General features: G+C 43.5%; 1 protein-coding gene across 1 annotated transcript in view; it reads left to right on the forward strand.

Moving 5' to 3' along the window:
• Positions 1 to 3,019, forward strand: part of TH (tyrosine hydroxylase) — a 54,702-nt gene extending 51,683 nt beyond the window's left edge. The window contains exon 14 of the mRNA XM_053286957.1: positions 2,464 to 3,019. Within this exon, the coding sequence (XP_053142932.1) occupies positions 2,464 to 2,547 (84 nt within the window). The 3' untranslated portion in view covers positions 2,548 to 3,019. The remainder of the gene's footprint in view (positions 1 to 2,463) is intronic.
• Positions 3,020 to 14,130: the final 11,111 nt, after the last annotated feature.

Below are 14,130 nucleotides of genomic sequence, written 5' to 3' on the forward strand. Positions count from 1 at the left end.
ACAACATGCATTTTTCTTATTAGTTTCCCCATTTTGTAACCTAGAGCTTTATGCCCTGGAACACGATGCCAGCAGTGTTAGGATATTAATAATGGTGGCTACCTGAGTGCTCAAGTCACTGATTATTATTTTTCCATTGACTTCAAAAGTCTCAGACTTATTGTGGTATTTCTCAGATTTTCAAAGCTCAGATGTCATAGTTGTCCTATTTTGTGGACAGCACTAACTTGGTGGAACCTCTTGTAGAAGTGCAAACATTCTGACATTCCTTGGCTCTCAGTTCTCAACACCTTAGAATGTATTTGGCTGTGGATCAGATCAGACAAAACTGTCTTACATGCCATCTTCTCCAGAGTGCTCCAAAGTGCTAATCACAGAGGGGGCAATTCATCCAACATCCCTCATATGCACAGTTCAAATAGTACTACACAGTTAAAAATACTACTACTAAAAGTGGCATTTGAACCAAGAATAAAGGGGTGGTTTGTCAATTAGATAATGGTTTGTCAAGCTGGAGAAGAGACAGGAGAATCCATGCCCCTCCCTGCCATATTGAATTGGCCCAGTCAGGACGTGAACCATCATCATATCATCTGAATCTGCCCCCTTTCTTTGGGCTTGTGATGATTATTAAGAACATAAGAACAGCCCTGCTGGATCAGGCCCAAGGCCCATCTAGTCCAGCATCCTGTTTTGCACGGTGGCCCACCAGATGCCACTGGGAACAGCCCACAGGCAGGAGCTGAGGGCATGCCCTGTCTCCTGCTGTTACTCCCCTACAACTGGTATTCAGAGGCATCCTGCCTTTGAGACTAGAGGTGGCCTATAGCCCTCCAACTAGTAGCTGTTGATAGACTTCTCCTCCATGAAGTTATTCAAACCCCTCTTACAGCCATCCAGATTGTTGGCTGTCACCACATCTTGTGGCAGAAAATTCCACAAGTTGATTATGTGTTGTGTGAAAAAATACTTCCGTTTGCTGGTCCTAAATTTCCCGGCAATGAATTTCATGGGATGACCCCTGGTTCCAGTGTTATGTGAGAGGGAGAAGAATTTCTCTCTATCCACTTTCTCCACACCATGCATCATTTTATAGACCTCTATCATGTCTCCCCGCAGTCACCTTTTAAAAAAACTTAATAGCCCCAGGTGTTGTAGCCTAGCCTCATAAGAAAGGTGCTAGACACCTTCTATGACATCTAAGACATTTAACTATGGTTAGACACTCATCTACACTCTGAGCCTCTTCTCATGATCCATGAGAAGGGCTCCGGGTCAGTCTGTGGGCAGAGCGGGTTACACTTACCCTCCCCACAGACAATCTTCGCCCCTTCCCTGGGCGAAGTATCTGACCATAGTGAAATGGATAAGCCTGCCAAAAAATGGACTGCCTTCTAGTGGCTTCTCTGAGCTTCTTAGGCAGATGCTCTGTGCTTTCTGGCTCAGCTACCAGGAATTCTTGTGTGGGTGGAAGGGAGCACCCTTCCAGGAAAACCACTATGATATTATTATTATTACTACAGTGAAAGAACATCTGAAAAACAACTATTATGGAAAGGGTGAATTACAAGAACATCACAGTACAATGTATTGATATTTGCTAGAAGGCTAGTGTAACGTCGGAAAGCAGCCAGAGTTAAGGGTTCAGGGTTTGTTCAGTACGGCTGTGCACAAAGTAGAGAACTGGGTTGTGTCCTCTTCCAATCTGATTAAGATGCAATTGTATCAGTTCACTGATACAAATGATAAATATTGAATTGATCTGATACAGAGCACCAAATCATATCATCTATATGAAATAATTGGAAATCACAAACATGTGTATTAATTGCTTGCTTTACATTGTAATAGGATGAAATTTGCAGAAATGGTATAACCTTATTAGGACTGGATGCTACCCCAGTTTCAGGCAGATCGGTCAAGGGGTTTCTGAGAAGGTAGCTAAAGTGCATCTCCCCTTATAACCCTTTTGGTTTGCTTGGAAGCATAGTAAAACCACTCTTTGTGAGAGGACTTTGCCCCCCAGGTTGTGATCCAAAATGGTTTCTGAGAGGGAGATACTCTCCTCTTTAACCTTTTTGCTTTACTTGGATGCTTGGAGGCAGAGGAGACAGACAAATCAGATCAATCAATTGAAGCATGCTGTCAGGAGCTACAAAACTTAAAAGCCATTCCCCCATTGGCCAGCTACAGATGTCTATTGGACCGTGGTGATTCTCTTTATTTAGCAGGGTGAGAGTAACTGGCCATATCCACCCCCAGCACAGTACTTCCAGTGACTGTTGCTGGTGTCAATCTTATGTTTCGTTTTAGAATGTGAGCCCTTTGGGGACAGGGAGCCATCTTATTTATTTGTTGTTTCTCTTTGTAAACCGCCCTGAGCTATTTTTGGAAGGGCGGTATAGAAATCGAAATAATAATAATAATAATAATATTGGATAACTCCTCTCTGTATCCCTGCAGTGTCTTCTATGTATGGAAGATCACCCCATTCCTAGACAACTGGGAAAAGATACACAAAGTTTTAGACTATTTTCAAAAATGTGATGCTCTCTTGTGATTGAATTTTGCATCAGTTTGGCTTCGATTGGCCCTGGTGCCACACTGGATCTGATCCAATCCAATCTTTTAAAAAATAATAATATCCCACATCACATTGGATCCGATATTTGCTCTGATGCATCTCACAGCCTTCTGCCTAGTTCAGCAGTATTAAAGTAACAGTATCAAAAAGTCCTGGAGACTGAGAAAGAATCAAGCCACCAGTTCAAATTCTTCATGTCCTAGAATGAGACTCAGAAGAGAAAGAGAGAGACAAAGCTTCCTTTTCTGTCTGCCTTTGGTTTTGTTCATGATGTTTGTGTGTATTAAAGCCACAAGGAATGGATCTCACTGCTATTGCTACTGCTGTGTGGGTGGGTCTGTCTGTCTTGCTGCATAATGGAGACATTTATTTCTCAGTTTTGAGTCATGCTGCTGCTGAGATTATTCATAATAAAATTATATTTCTGGTCTAGCATCTTGGGTTTGGCTTCATGATCTTTTAAGATTTCCAGATTCCAGCTTGGCTCCTTTTGTGTATTGATCATACTTATACCAGGCTTTGCTCTTTAAATGTTCAAAGCATATAGTTCCAAGGTGGCCTCCCATTTACTTACTTACTTACATTTATATCCTGCTCTTTCTCCTAGAGCCCAGAGCAGCGGACATAGTTATCTTTATCCTCACAACAACTCTGTGAGGTAGGTTAGGCTGAGACATAAGTGACTGGCCCAATGTCACCCAGTGAGTTTCATGGCTGAATGGGGATGTGGACATGGGTCTCCCCAGTCCGAATCCAGCACTAAACATGCAGCATCATGCTGACTCTCTCGTCCATGCAGCTTGTCGGGCCACATACGATTCTTTCAGCCAGGTTTGCAGATCCCTGCTAAGCATGTGAGGAATTCCCCCCTCATGTACAGAGAGAGAAGTGCAGACTGCTTTTCAATGCTCTTGCTGCTGGCTGTTTTTGTTAGCCCCACCTCTTCTCCAGGACTGGAACACAAGTAACTCTGTATTTATTCATTCATTTAATTTATATACCACCAGACTCTGAAGGCTCTAGGTGGTTCACAAAAGTAAATACAATAAAAGCAAAATAAAACAACCATTAAAACAACAATTTAAAACATTCACAGATTACTAAAAGCCAGGCTAAAAAGATGTGTCTTAAGGGCTTTTTAAAAGGTGGGTAAAGATTTTGTGTCATGAACGGCTATAGGGAGCACATTCCAGAGCCCAGGAGCAACTACAGAGAAGGCCCTCTCCCGAATCCCCGCCAGACAAGCTGGCGACATCCGGAGATGGACCTCTCTCGATGGCCTTAATGTGTAGTGAGGATCATGCAGAAGAAGGTCCCATTTAAGAACTAAAGTCCCATTCAAAAACTGGCCTGGATCAAGGAATGGATTAACCAAAAACTCCACAAGGAGTTGTTCCTCAAGCTTTCTGAGTCTGTCTGCACCGCCTGGTTCAGCAGAAGAACAACACCAAGTGCCTCTCAGCCTTTCTCTGGTGCCAATGTATGAGCACAGAAGAGATCTGTTGAGACTTCAGTTCAACATCTCACCTCAAAGGGCTGCTGACTTTCCCCTGAGCAATGAGCAGTCTGTGATCTTCCTCAGTCACAGGTGTATTCAGAATTTTGGAGGCTTAGAAAGCATGGCTATCAGACTGCACCATGGAATCCATAGATGTGCTGTGGTGTTATGACTGGTTTATCCTTCAGAGTGGGGAAAACTCATTCAAAGGAGAATGAATCATAGGTCCAGCAAAGCCTGAATAATAATCCTGGCTATCCCTCCCCAGCCCACCCACCATACATGAGCACTCTAATTTGGACATGAACCTGTATGGATAAACAAGACTTGACCTGAACCACCATTGCAAAACTTGCTCCAACCCAAGTTTATCCTTGAAAATAAATAAGAGTTTGTCATGAATTTTTGGTTTATTTTTACATTTCACTATTTTTTAAAAAGAAGGCCAGCTGTTGAATCATTGTATTTGGGTGCCAGAAGCAGAAGTGTCAGATTGTTAGAGAAAGGCTATTTTTTAAATAAGGGATATCAAAAACAGGAAATGTTTTTTTAAAAAAGCACAAAAACCTCAAACACATAAGCTAAGGGATTTTGCAGCCCAATTTTTCTGGTGAATTGGGATCACATTCTGGGTATGCTTTGAGTCCCTGGGACTGCAAAGTCCAAAGAAAGTAATGAGTATTTTCATGTTATAGACATAGTCAAGTAGAATGACTCTCCAGTGGACATTATAAAACCTGCATTGAGTTGTGTACATATCGAACTTAACACTACAATCCTATAGATCACCTTTACTGCTGTAGGGGGCAAGCTTCTGATTCTCTAGGCCAGTGGTTCCCAACCAGGGTTCTCCAGATGTTGCTGAACTACAACTCCCATCACCCCCAGCCATAATAAATTGTAGCTAGGAATGATGGAAGTTGAAGTTCAGCAACATCTGGAGGAACCCTGGTTGGAAACCACTGCTCTAGGCATAACATGATTGAAAGAGGCCTGTGCTCAAGAGTAGTAGTTCTTTTATTGCAGCCATAGGCCAAACAGAAGCAGAAGTGACAATAGCACAGCCATTCAGAATTACAATAAATAGAGTACCTGTGTTCACTAAATGAACAGGGGCCTCTGCCTCTGCCTCCACCTCCTTCACCACCACTGCCACCTCCCTCTCCTGTGCCAGAGCAGCTGGCAGGTGAGGATAGAAAAGGAGGGGCAGTGGGGGTGGGGGGTGCAGGACCAGGCTGCCAGCCGGCTCACCAACTGCTCTGACCACCTGCTCACTTTCTTCCTGCTTCCAGGTGGGAGCCAGAAGAAGGATGCGTGAGCAGCCAGAGCAGCTGGCAGGCCAAAGGAAAAGAGGAGAAAGCAGCAGCAGCGGCAGCAGCACTGGGTGAGACAGGAGGACAGACACCAGCAGTGGTAGCAAGCAGGAGGAGGAGCTACCAGCAAGGGGGCTGGAGAGGGAGGGAGCCCCAGGGATGGAGTGGGCCTGTGTTCCAAGGACACAGTGGAACACTGGTAGCTCCGCCTCTGTCTTTAAGACAATTCAGTGTTTCCAGAGGTTTGAATGTATATCAATAAGAAGGTAACTAACAATCACACTTAGTGGCTGATAAGCTCCACAGGGTTAGGAAAAAAGATGTTGCCCTGTGGAGATGCAAAAAGATGCAAATTTAACTGCTCTATAGTCTTTCCCTGTCCCAGCCAGTGAAGAAAGTGGGGGCGGGCACAATTTTTACTGCTCTCTCCTTCTTCCAGATGGAGTTTTACCTCCAGGAATCTCTCCCTAAGGGGTGTGCAGCCCTCAGAGATGGATTCCTGAGTTTAAGATGCCATCTGGAGGGAGGCAAGGATAGTGAAAAACACCCCTCCCTCTGAACCTGCTGGGGCTTCAAGGGGAAGGGGCAAAAAAACCTATAGAACAGTTAAGCTTGCATCTTTTTGCATCTCCACAGAATTACTTTCAGTTTCATAACCCTGTGGAGAATATCATTTTCATAACCCTGTGGAGAATATCAGCCAGAGTAAGCAGATGTGATATTTTGTACAGGAGGGTTCTCCCTGCCTTTTTGTGCATGTTGCACAAAAGTCTGCTACTTTTTCTTAGCTTTCCCCCTCTGCTACCTTTTTATTTTCATTTCAGCGCTGCTTCCTTTTCTCTCTCTGAACTGGATATTTTGTACATTGTGCCCTTCCATTTTTACTTGCACATTGCCGTGAAATATTTGAATGGACTCACTTCCTTGAGTTGTTTGAATTGCTTTGCTGAACCATTTCTAAGGGAAACTCTTCTGCAGCTGAGTATCTGCTGTTGCTACCTTCCCCACAACAGAGCTTCCTTCAATAGCTGACTAAGAGGCATAAATTCAACAGGTGAAACTTTCCATCTTCATTTTGGGAAAAGCTTCTCCTTTTGAACTTTTCACATGAAGCTATCAAAAGGGATTTTTTTCACTTTATCTCAGTGGTAGATCATCTGCTTTGCATGCAGAATGTCCCAAGTTCAATCCCTGGCATTTCCAGGTAGGGCTGAGAAAGACTCCTGCCTAAACCACGAAGATGCACTGCCTAGATGTTACTGAGATGGAGCAATAGCCTAGATGATATTGGGATGGACCAATAAAGCAGCTTCCTATGTTCATATGTCGCAGCTGCACTAGACCCATTTCTAAGATAGGCCTGCCTTAAGAGCTGAACAATTTTGGAACTGGCCAAACAGCACCCATGGTCCTCAGGAGGTTCAGGGCCAGTTCCTTAAGCCCCCAACAAAGTTTAAATTTCATCTGTGGTTTATGCTGAAACAGACTAACATGGCTATCCCTCTGGAAATCTATTGGAATGAAGAGGCAGTGCTGAACTGAAATTAGGAATGTGACAGCTGGTTCAAAATCAAATTCCTCTTCAATTTGAGCCGAGTCAGGCTCCGGTCCAGAGGGGGGCAAAACAGAACCGGTCCGGTCCAGTTTGAATCCAGTTTGGATTCAAATCAAACTGGAGGGAACGCGGTTTTGTGCACATCCCTAACTGATATTAGGGTTGCCAACTATCTAGTATTGGCCTGGATCTCCCAGGAATCCGCATTAGTCTCCAGGTGAGTATTGAAAGAATTCCTGGAGATTTTAAAGGCTTGATATTGTGAAAATCATTGAAAAAAATATTGGAGGGGGGAATCTCCAGGAATAACTTCTGCCAGAGTTGGCAGCCCAGACTGATACACCTTAGATTTCCAGCTATTATCGCCTTGCACAGCCCCCTGGAACATCAAGGCAGCATTTTAGTGAAGTCCTGTTTCTGCATGTGTCAGCTAAAATAAAAATATCAATTAACATGTGCCCTATATGCTGCGAGCAAGAACACAAGGCCCAGTGATGGCAGGAAGAGGAGGAGGAGGAGGAAATGTTCTTAACAGACATAGCCTGATATATTGTGAAAGATACGCTGATCCCTCTGCATGGGAAAAGGCCCTCTGCATGGCTGTTGCCAAATAGGTCATAAAATGTGATTTTCTAACTGACCCACAGCAAATTTCTAAAAATAAATGTTTTGAAACCACCTGGACAGGTCACTTGATAGTCTGGGTTTAAGTGTGACCAACACATGGGTGGCATGCAACTCTATCTCTCCTTTCCATCTGTTCCACGCTCAGCAATTCAGTCTTTGAGTACCTGCCTGGACTCAGTAATGGGCTGGATGAAGGTGAATAGATTGAAACTCAGTAGGGAGAAGGTGGAGTTACCTTTGGTTGAGGGGCAAGAAATCCAGGAAGTGGTGGGCTGGCCTATTTTAGGATCAAACTACACACTACATTAATATGGTGCTTGGTCATGATGTGCTTGGTTTTCTTCTTCCTCCTCCTCTGAATATTTATATACAACTTTTCAGCAAAAGTTCTCAAAGCAGTTTAAACAGAAAATTATATATTAAATCCCCAAAGGGCTCACAATCTAAAAAGAAACACAGGGAAGACACCAGCAACAACTATTGGAGAGATGCTGTGCTGGAGTTGGACAGAAGCAGTCACTCCCCCTGCCCCTAGATATCAGAGATTCACCACTTTAAAAGGTGTCTCTTTGATCAGTTAGCAAGGGTTATACGACCTGTGGCTATTTGGATAATAATATATATTGTCCAAGCAGCAACCATGGTGTGTGTGTGTGTGTGTGTGTGTGTGTGTGTGTGTGTGTGTGTGAGAGAGAGAGAGAGAGAGAGAGAGAGAGAGAGAGAGAGAGAGATAGATATGGGTTTGGGACCATGGTGTCATGAAGGGAGACTTTAACCCTTTGCCCCCACAATGGCCCTATTCTGGATCGGTCCTCCCCACCATTCTTTGCTCCAGGAGGGAAGCTTCTATTAGCACCAAACTGTTAAGCCTCCGTTCTCCATACTTCAGTCCCAACCTGGCTTGGGCCTCTCCCTGTAGGTGCTGTGTAGATAATAAAACTGTTAATTTTTATTTATTTTATTATTGTTCAGTTTCTATACCGCCTTTCATAAGAAACCCCAAGGTGGTTTACAAAAGTTAACATACAATAAAACTCCATTAAAGCCACACTGAAACCACATTTAAAATAAGTTAAAAAGTAAAAACCATAAAACACACACACAAAAAAATAATAATAATAATAAAAAAAACCAAACCAAAAAAAACACCCAACCATAAAAAAGACAAACAGAAGCAGGAAAGCTGAAAGACCTGGCAGCCCCTAAGGGGTAAAAGCCTGAACAAATAAGAAGGTCTTGAGTTGTTTTTTAAAAGCAGCCACAGCTGTCACAGAGTAAACATTCACTGGGAGAGCATTCCAGAGACTGGGGGCAACAACAGAGAAGACCCTGTTCCACGTGCAGGACAATTTAGCCTTTCTCAGTATTGGCACATGGAGCAAAGGCCCCTCTTGATGACCTTGTTGGGGGGCAGAAACCCTTGGGATCAGGCAGTCCTCCAGGTATCCAGGACTGAAACAGTTAACGGCTTTCAAGATAATAACTGGCATTTTGAATTGGATCCAGAAACAAATTGGCAGCCCATGCAGCTCTTTCAAAATAGGTGTAATATGCTCTGAGCAAGCATATGCAGAAGGCAAGCTCCTAGCAGCTGCATTCTGCACCAACTGAAATTTCCAAATATTCTTCAAGGGCAGACCCATTTAAAGAACATTGCAGTAATCCAGCCATGCCATTATATTCCTATCCCTGCAAAATACAAGGTTCACAACCAGGGGCGTAGATAGGGGAGAGGGGGCCCATGTTCGCCCCTCTCCCTAGCAGCCTCTCAGAGTGAGGGAGATATTGAATAAAATAGGGAGGGGTGGATATGGGGAGGCCCTCTGGAGCTTGGGGGCCCGGGTTCTTTGAACCTATCTGCTCAATTATAGCTATGCCCCTGTTCACAACCTGGCTCTGCTCAGATAACATCTATGGCTAGATGTCTATTTTATGAACTTTTGGTGGGGTGCCAGTTGTACCTCTTTCTGGGTGCAGCTCATTAATTTCATAACTGGCTTCCTGTCATGTGTTATCTGTGTGGGACTGCCTTTGAATGCTGATTCAGAAACTTCAGCTGGTCCTCCTCAGTATTGAAGCCCATTAGTTGTGCAGCAGACATATTCTGCAAGCGCCTCACTGGCTTTCAGTTCGTTTCTGAGGCAAATTCAAAGTGCAGGTTTGTCTTCTAAAACCCTTAATCAGGGGTGGCCAGCCTGAGGCTCTCCAGCTGTTGTGGGACCATCATGCCCAGTCACAACAATAGCTGGAGAGCTTCAGGTTGTTGAGTCTGATATCTGAAGGAATGTCTTCTATCAAATGTCACATCCCCAAGAACGGGATGCTGAGGTCCTACTGTCTTCTGCTAGAAACATAGCCTTCTCAGTGGTGGCTCCTAAAGAACGTTCTTCAAAGAGAAACCCACTGGAACTGCATCCTTGACACTTTAGAAAGACAGTATACACTTGTTTAAATATCTATCTATCTATCTATCTATCTATCTATCTATCTATCTATCTATCTATCTATCTATCCATCTATCTGCCAGGCCTTTTGAGATATTTCTCTCTTTCTTGTATATTTTTATACAGTTCCCTGTTGGTTTTATGTTGTTATTGTTTCATTGCTGATACAGCTTTTATTGTTTTTGCTGTGACCTCTACAATGTAAAAGCAACATATGAATAGAAATAATTAACAACATCCTTATGTGAAAATGCCTTTACCTCACTTCAAACATATGTACCATTTCCACACCTTACTCTTTGGACCTTTAAGAGTCGGGGTGGGGGGTGGGAAGGAAGGAACAGCTAAAACCAGCAAAGAGAGAAGTGAAATTTGAGGCCATGTGCATGATTAACTGTGCGTGACTCCTTCACTCTCTACACCACTTCCTTTCTTCTCCATCATGCTGCATGGTTGAGAAGTAGTCTGAAGTTACCAGGGAAGACTCTGCTTCTGTCAGTCAACTTGGGGTGGTAAAACAGAGAAGAGCTCCTCAATATTTCTCCCTACTGGGGCTCTAGGGAAATTCCTGTGCATATCTCCAAAGGAAACGATCGCCAGGCTGCCTCTGGCTTCATTCCTGTGACCCTTACAATACTAACAGAGCTTATCAAGAGGATTTACACCTCGTTGTCTAGATTCTTGATACATTCATAGTCCAAGTCTACCTATCAGTTATTGGTCTGCCTCCCGGAATCCTCATATATCTCTAAACTGCTCCAAATAATCCACTCATGTGGGGCTTGTTGTTGCTACATGACCTTAGGAGGCTAAAAATTTAAACAGTGGATGGGATGTGAGGGAGGGGAGGAAAGGAAGAGAACCAAGATTGATGCCCTTTGTTGCCTCTAATATTATCCCCTGAATATTGGAGAATTTAGCTTGCGTATGACAGGGGGAAAGGTTTTTTGAAAGCTTGAAAGAGATATGATAGGTCATTCACACATTATCAAAAATTGTGTTCAACCTGGGTTTGGAAGCTGTTTGTGCTCCCAAATTTCAGTTGTGTGGAAGCAAAGTAAGAGAAAATCTAGATAGAAGTGATTGAGTGGAAGCAAAGTAAGAGGAAAATCTGGATAGAAACTATTGTGTGGAAGCAAAGTAAGAAGAAAAGCTACTCAGGTTTTCCTCCTACCTTGCTTCCGCACAATTACTTCTCCCCAGGTTTTCCTCCTATGTTGCTTCCACACAACTGAAAATTGGGAGCTCACACAGATCTCAGACTTGGGTAGTACATAGTTTTTGATTGTATGAATGACCTCCTAGAGTTGTTGCTGGTTAAACCTCCCTTTTTTCTCCTGTATCTCTGTGGTCTCTGATCAGATCTGTTTTGCAAGCTTTTGAATCACCACAAAGAGCTGCTAAAGCCAGTTGACCAGTCTACAGTGGGACAGAAAGTGAATATCCATACCAGTGAGCAACAATAGTTTTAGCATACTGCCTGTCATTGTCCAGAATAGCTATCCAGGATTCTAATGTCCAGGATCCTAATGATTATCCCAAATATGTACTTGAGGGAATGCCAATGTACCTTCATACAAGTAAAGCCAGGAAGGGCATGGAGCTGAGCCTTCACCACAGTGGCCCCTGTTTTGGGAACTTACCACTGAGGCCTGTATGGCTCACGTGTTGATGACCTTCCATAGTCAGCAGAAGTATGGCTATTCTGGAGGGCATTTTTCTGGAATGTGTTTCAAATTTTCTGTGAAATTTGAAGCATTTTTTGATCTGCTGCTAGCTGTGGGGCATTTTGCTTTTTTCCTTGTTAAAATTGTGCAGTTTCATTGGGTTGTATCCTATGGAAGTTAGTATTCATAAGTTTTGCAAATTATATTGTTACAGGATTCCTGCAAGGAATGAGAGGATGTCTTCTGGTTTGTTTGTTTTTTACAATGGAAATACAAAATAGACAAAGCATTGTGCTTTTTTTGAGTTCTGTTGCACTGGAATATGTAAGTTTGGGATGGTGGAGGTTACAAACAGGGGCGTAACTATTATAGGGCAAGGGGAGACAGTTGTCTGGGGGCCATGGCCTTGGGGGTCCCCCAGAGGCAAGTCACATGACTGATGCCCCCAGCCATGCACCCGCCCAGGCTTCCTTCAGTTGTATTCATCCTCCGAAATTGATGTGAGTGTGAAGACCTGGAGCTACCAGAACAGCATGTCTTTCTCTAGTGCCATTAAATGACTTGCATCATCCACAATTTACAAAACCTTTTAAAAAATAATTTAGGATGATGTTCTATTGTGGCACATAGGAGATACACACACACACACACACACACACACACACACACATACATACACCCCATAGTAAAAGCATAGTAAAATTTTTACATCTATATCTATATCTATATCTATATCTATATCTATATCTATATCTATATCTATCTATCTGTGTGTGTGTGTGTGTGTGTGTGTGTGTGTGTGTGTGTATATATATATATATATATATATATATATATATATATATATATACACCACTATTCAGCCTCATTTAAGATTTCTTTACTTCATGAGCTGAGCTGGGGGGGGGGCATTTTAAAATCTTGTCTCTGGGCTCACTCCAACCTTGCTACGCCCCTGGTTACAAAGAATTATTCATCACCTGCCAGAGCGAGTCGTTCTGTGGACTTCAAAACTTTGCTTTTACCTACATTATATACCACCTTCATATTGTATGTTCCATTCTTTGGGATGAACCAGGTAGCCATCCATACTGAATGCAAATACTTTCCCAACTGGACAGAAATTCAGATAACAAAAATTACAGGCCTATCCTACCCCTACCCCCACCCCGCTGTAGAGACAAGAAGGCATCCATTTGCAATGTTGTTGTTTCCTTATCTTTTAACAAGCTCATAACCTCACCCCTCCCATTAAAAATGGAGATAATAGCCAGGGCATCTTGAGATAGCAGTCTGGAAAGATAAGGAAGAAGGGAACATCTATCAAGGGTGCAGACACAGGGCAGGATAGAGCCTTCCTGGCCAAGATACTGAAAGTGCAGCCTGTCCGTTTGCCGACACAGCGTTTGCTCAATGGGAACTGATTCACCTCTGCATTTGACATTTAGTTCTAGGCAGGCAGGCACACATCCATAATGGTTAGCCAAATCGCTCCCTAATAGGCATGTTGTTATTATTTTGGACAAGGTTTGAAAATGCTAGACATACAGTAAAGCTTTTATTGTGTTAGCAACAGACTGTAAAACCTGAGACCATGGCTCTGAGGACTGTCTAACCCATACTCCAATGGAAGGAGATAGATTCTTCTGGAAGACAGTGTCAAGGATGAAGCCAGCTGGCACTCCTCAGAGAGAAGTTTAATGGCCAGACTCCGCCATTCTTCCTAGTGGCGGCAATAAATGCTTAAATGCACACGAGGTTGCCAGCTTCCCTCCACAGCTAATAGCAGCTCAGGGCTGGGGGAGCAGTTTGGAAGGGGGGGTTGCAGTGGAGGGGGGAGGTTTAAAGCCCCCTCATGCTGCAGTACCAATTCAAATCAGGTCCTCCCCACCATGGATGCTGACAGCAAAAACAGAAAAAGTTGGAAGTGGAATCTCCCCTCTCAGGGGAGCAGAGCTGGTCCTGTGGTAGTGAGCAGGAACTTTTGCGAAGCAAGGTCTACCCTGATTTCCACTTGGGTGGGTGACTACATGCAAGCACTGTCCGCTATAAGATATTCGCTTAGGGGATGGGGATGGAGTTCATTAGAAGAGCATCTGTTTGCACACAGAAGATCTACTTGCTATGGGTCCCCTGCTAACTGAAGATCCCCTGCTAACTGAACAAGAGGCACCTTTTTGAAGTGATTATACTCTCATATATAGCAGGGGAAGAGCAACTGACCCTATCTGTCCGCAGCAGCATCCTTCCAGTGGCTGTTGCTGGTATCTGTCTTACGTTTTTTTTTTTAGATTGTGAGCCCTTTGGGGGCAAGGAGCCATTTGGTTTATTTATTTATTTCTATGTAAACTGCTTTGGGAACTTTGGTTGAAAAGAGGTCTATAAATATTCGTTGTATTTGTATTCTAAGGTTAACTCTCTGGCATCCCCAGGTGGGGCTGG

Source organism: Hemicordylus capensis, chromosome 1 (genome assembly GCF_027244095.1).
Source record: "Hemicordylus capensis ecotype Gifberg chromosome 1, rHemCap1.1.pri, whole genome shotgun sequence".
NCBI classification, from domain to species: Eukaryota; Metazoa; Chordata; class Lepidosauria; order Squamata; family Cordylidae; genus Hemicordylus; species Hemicordylus capensis.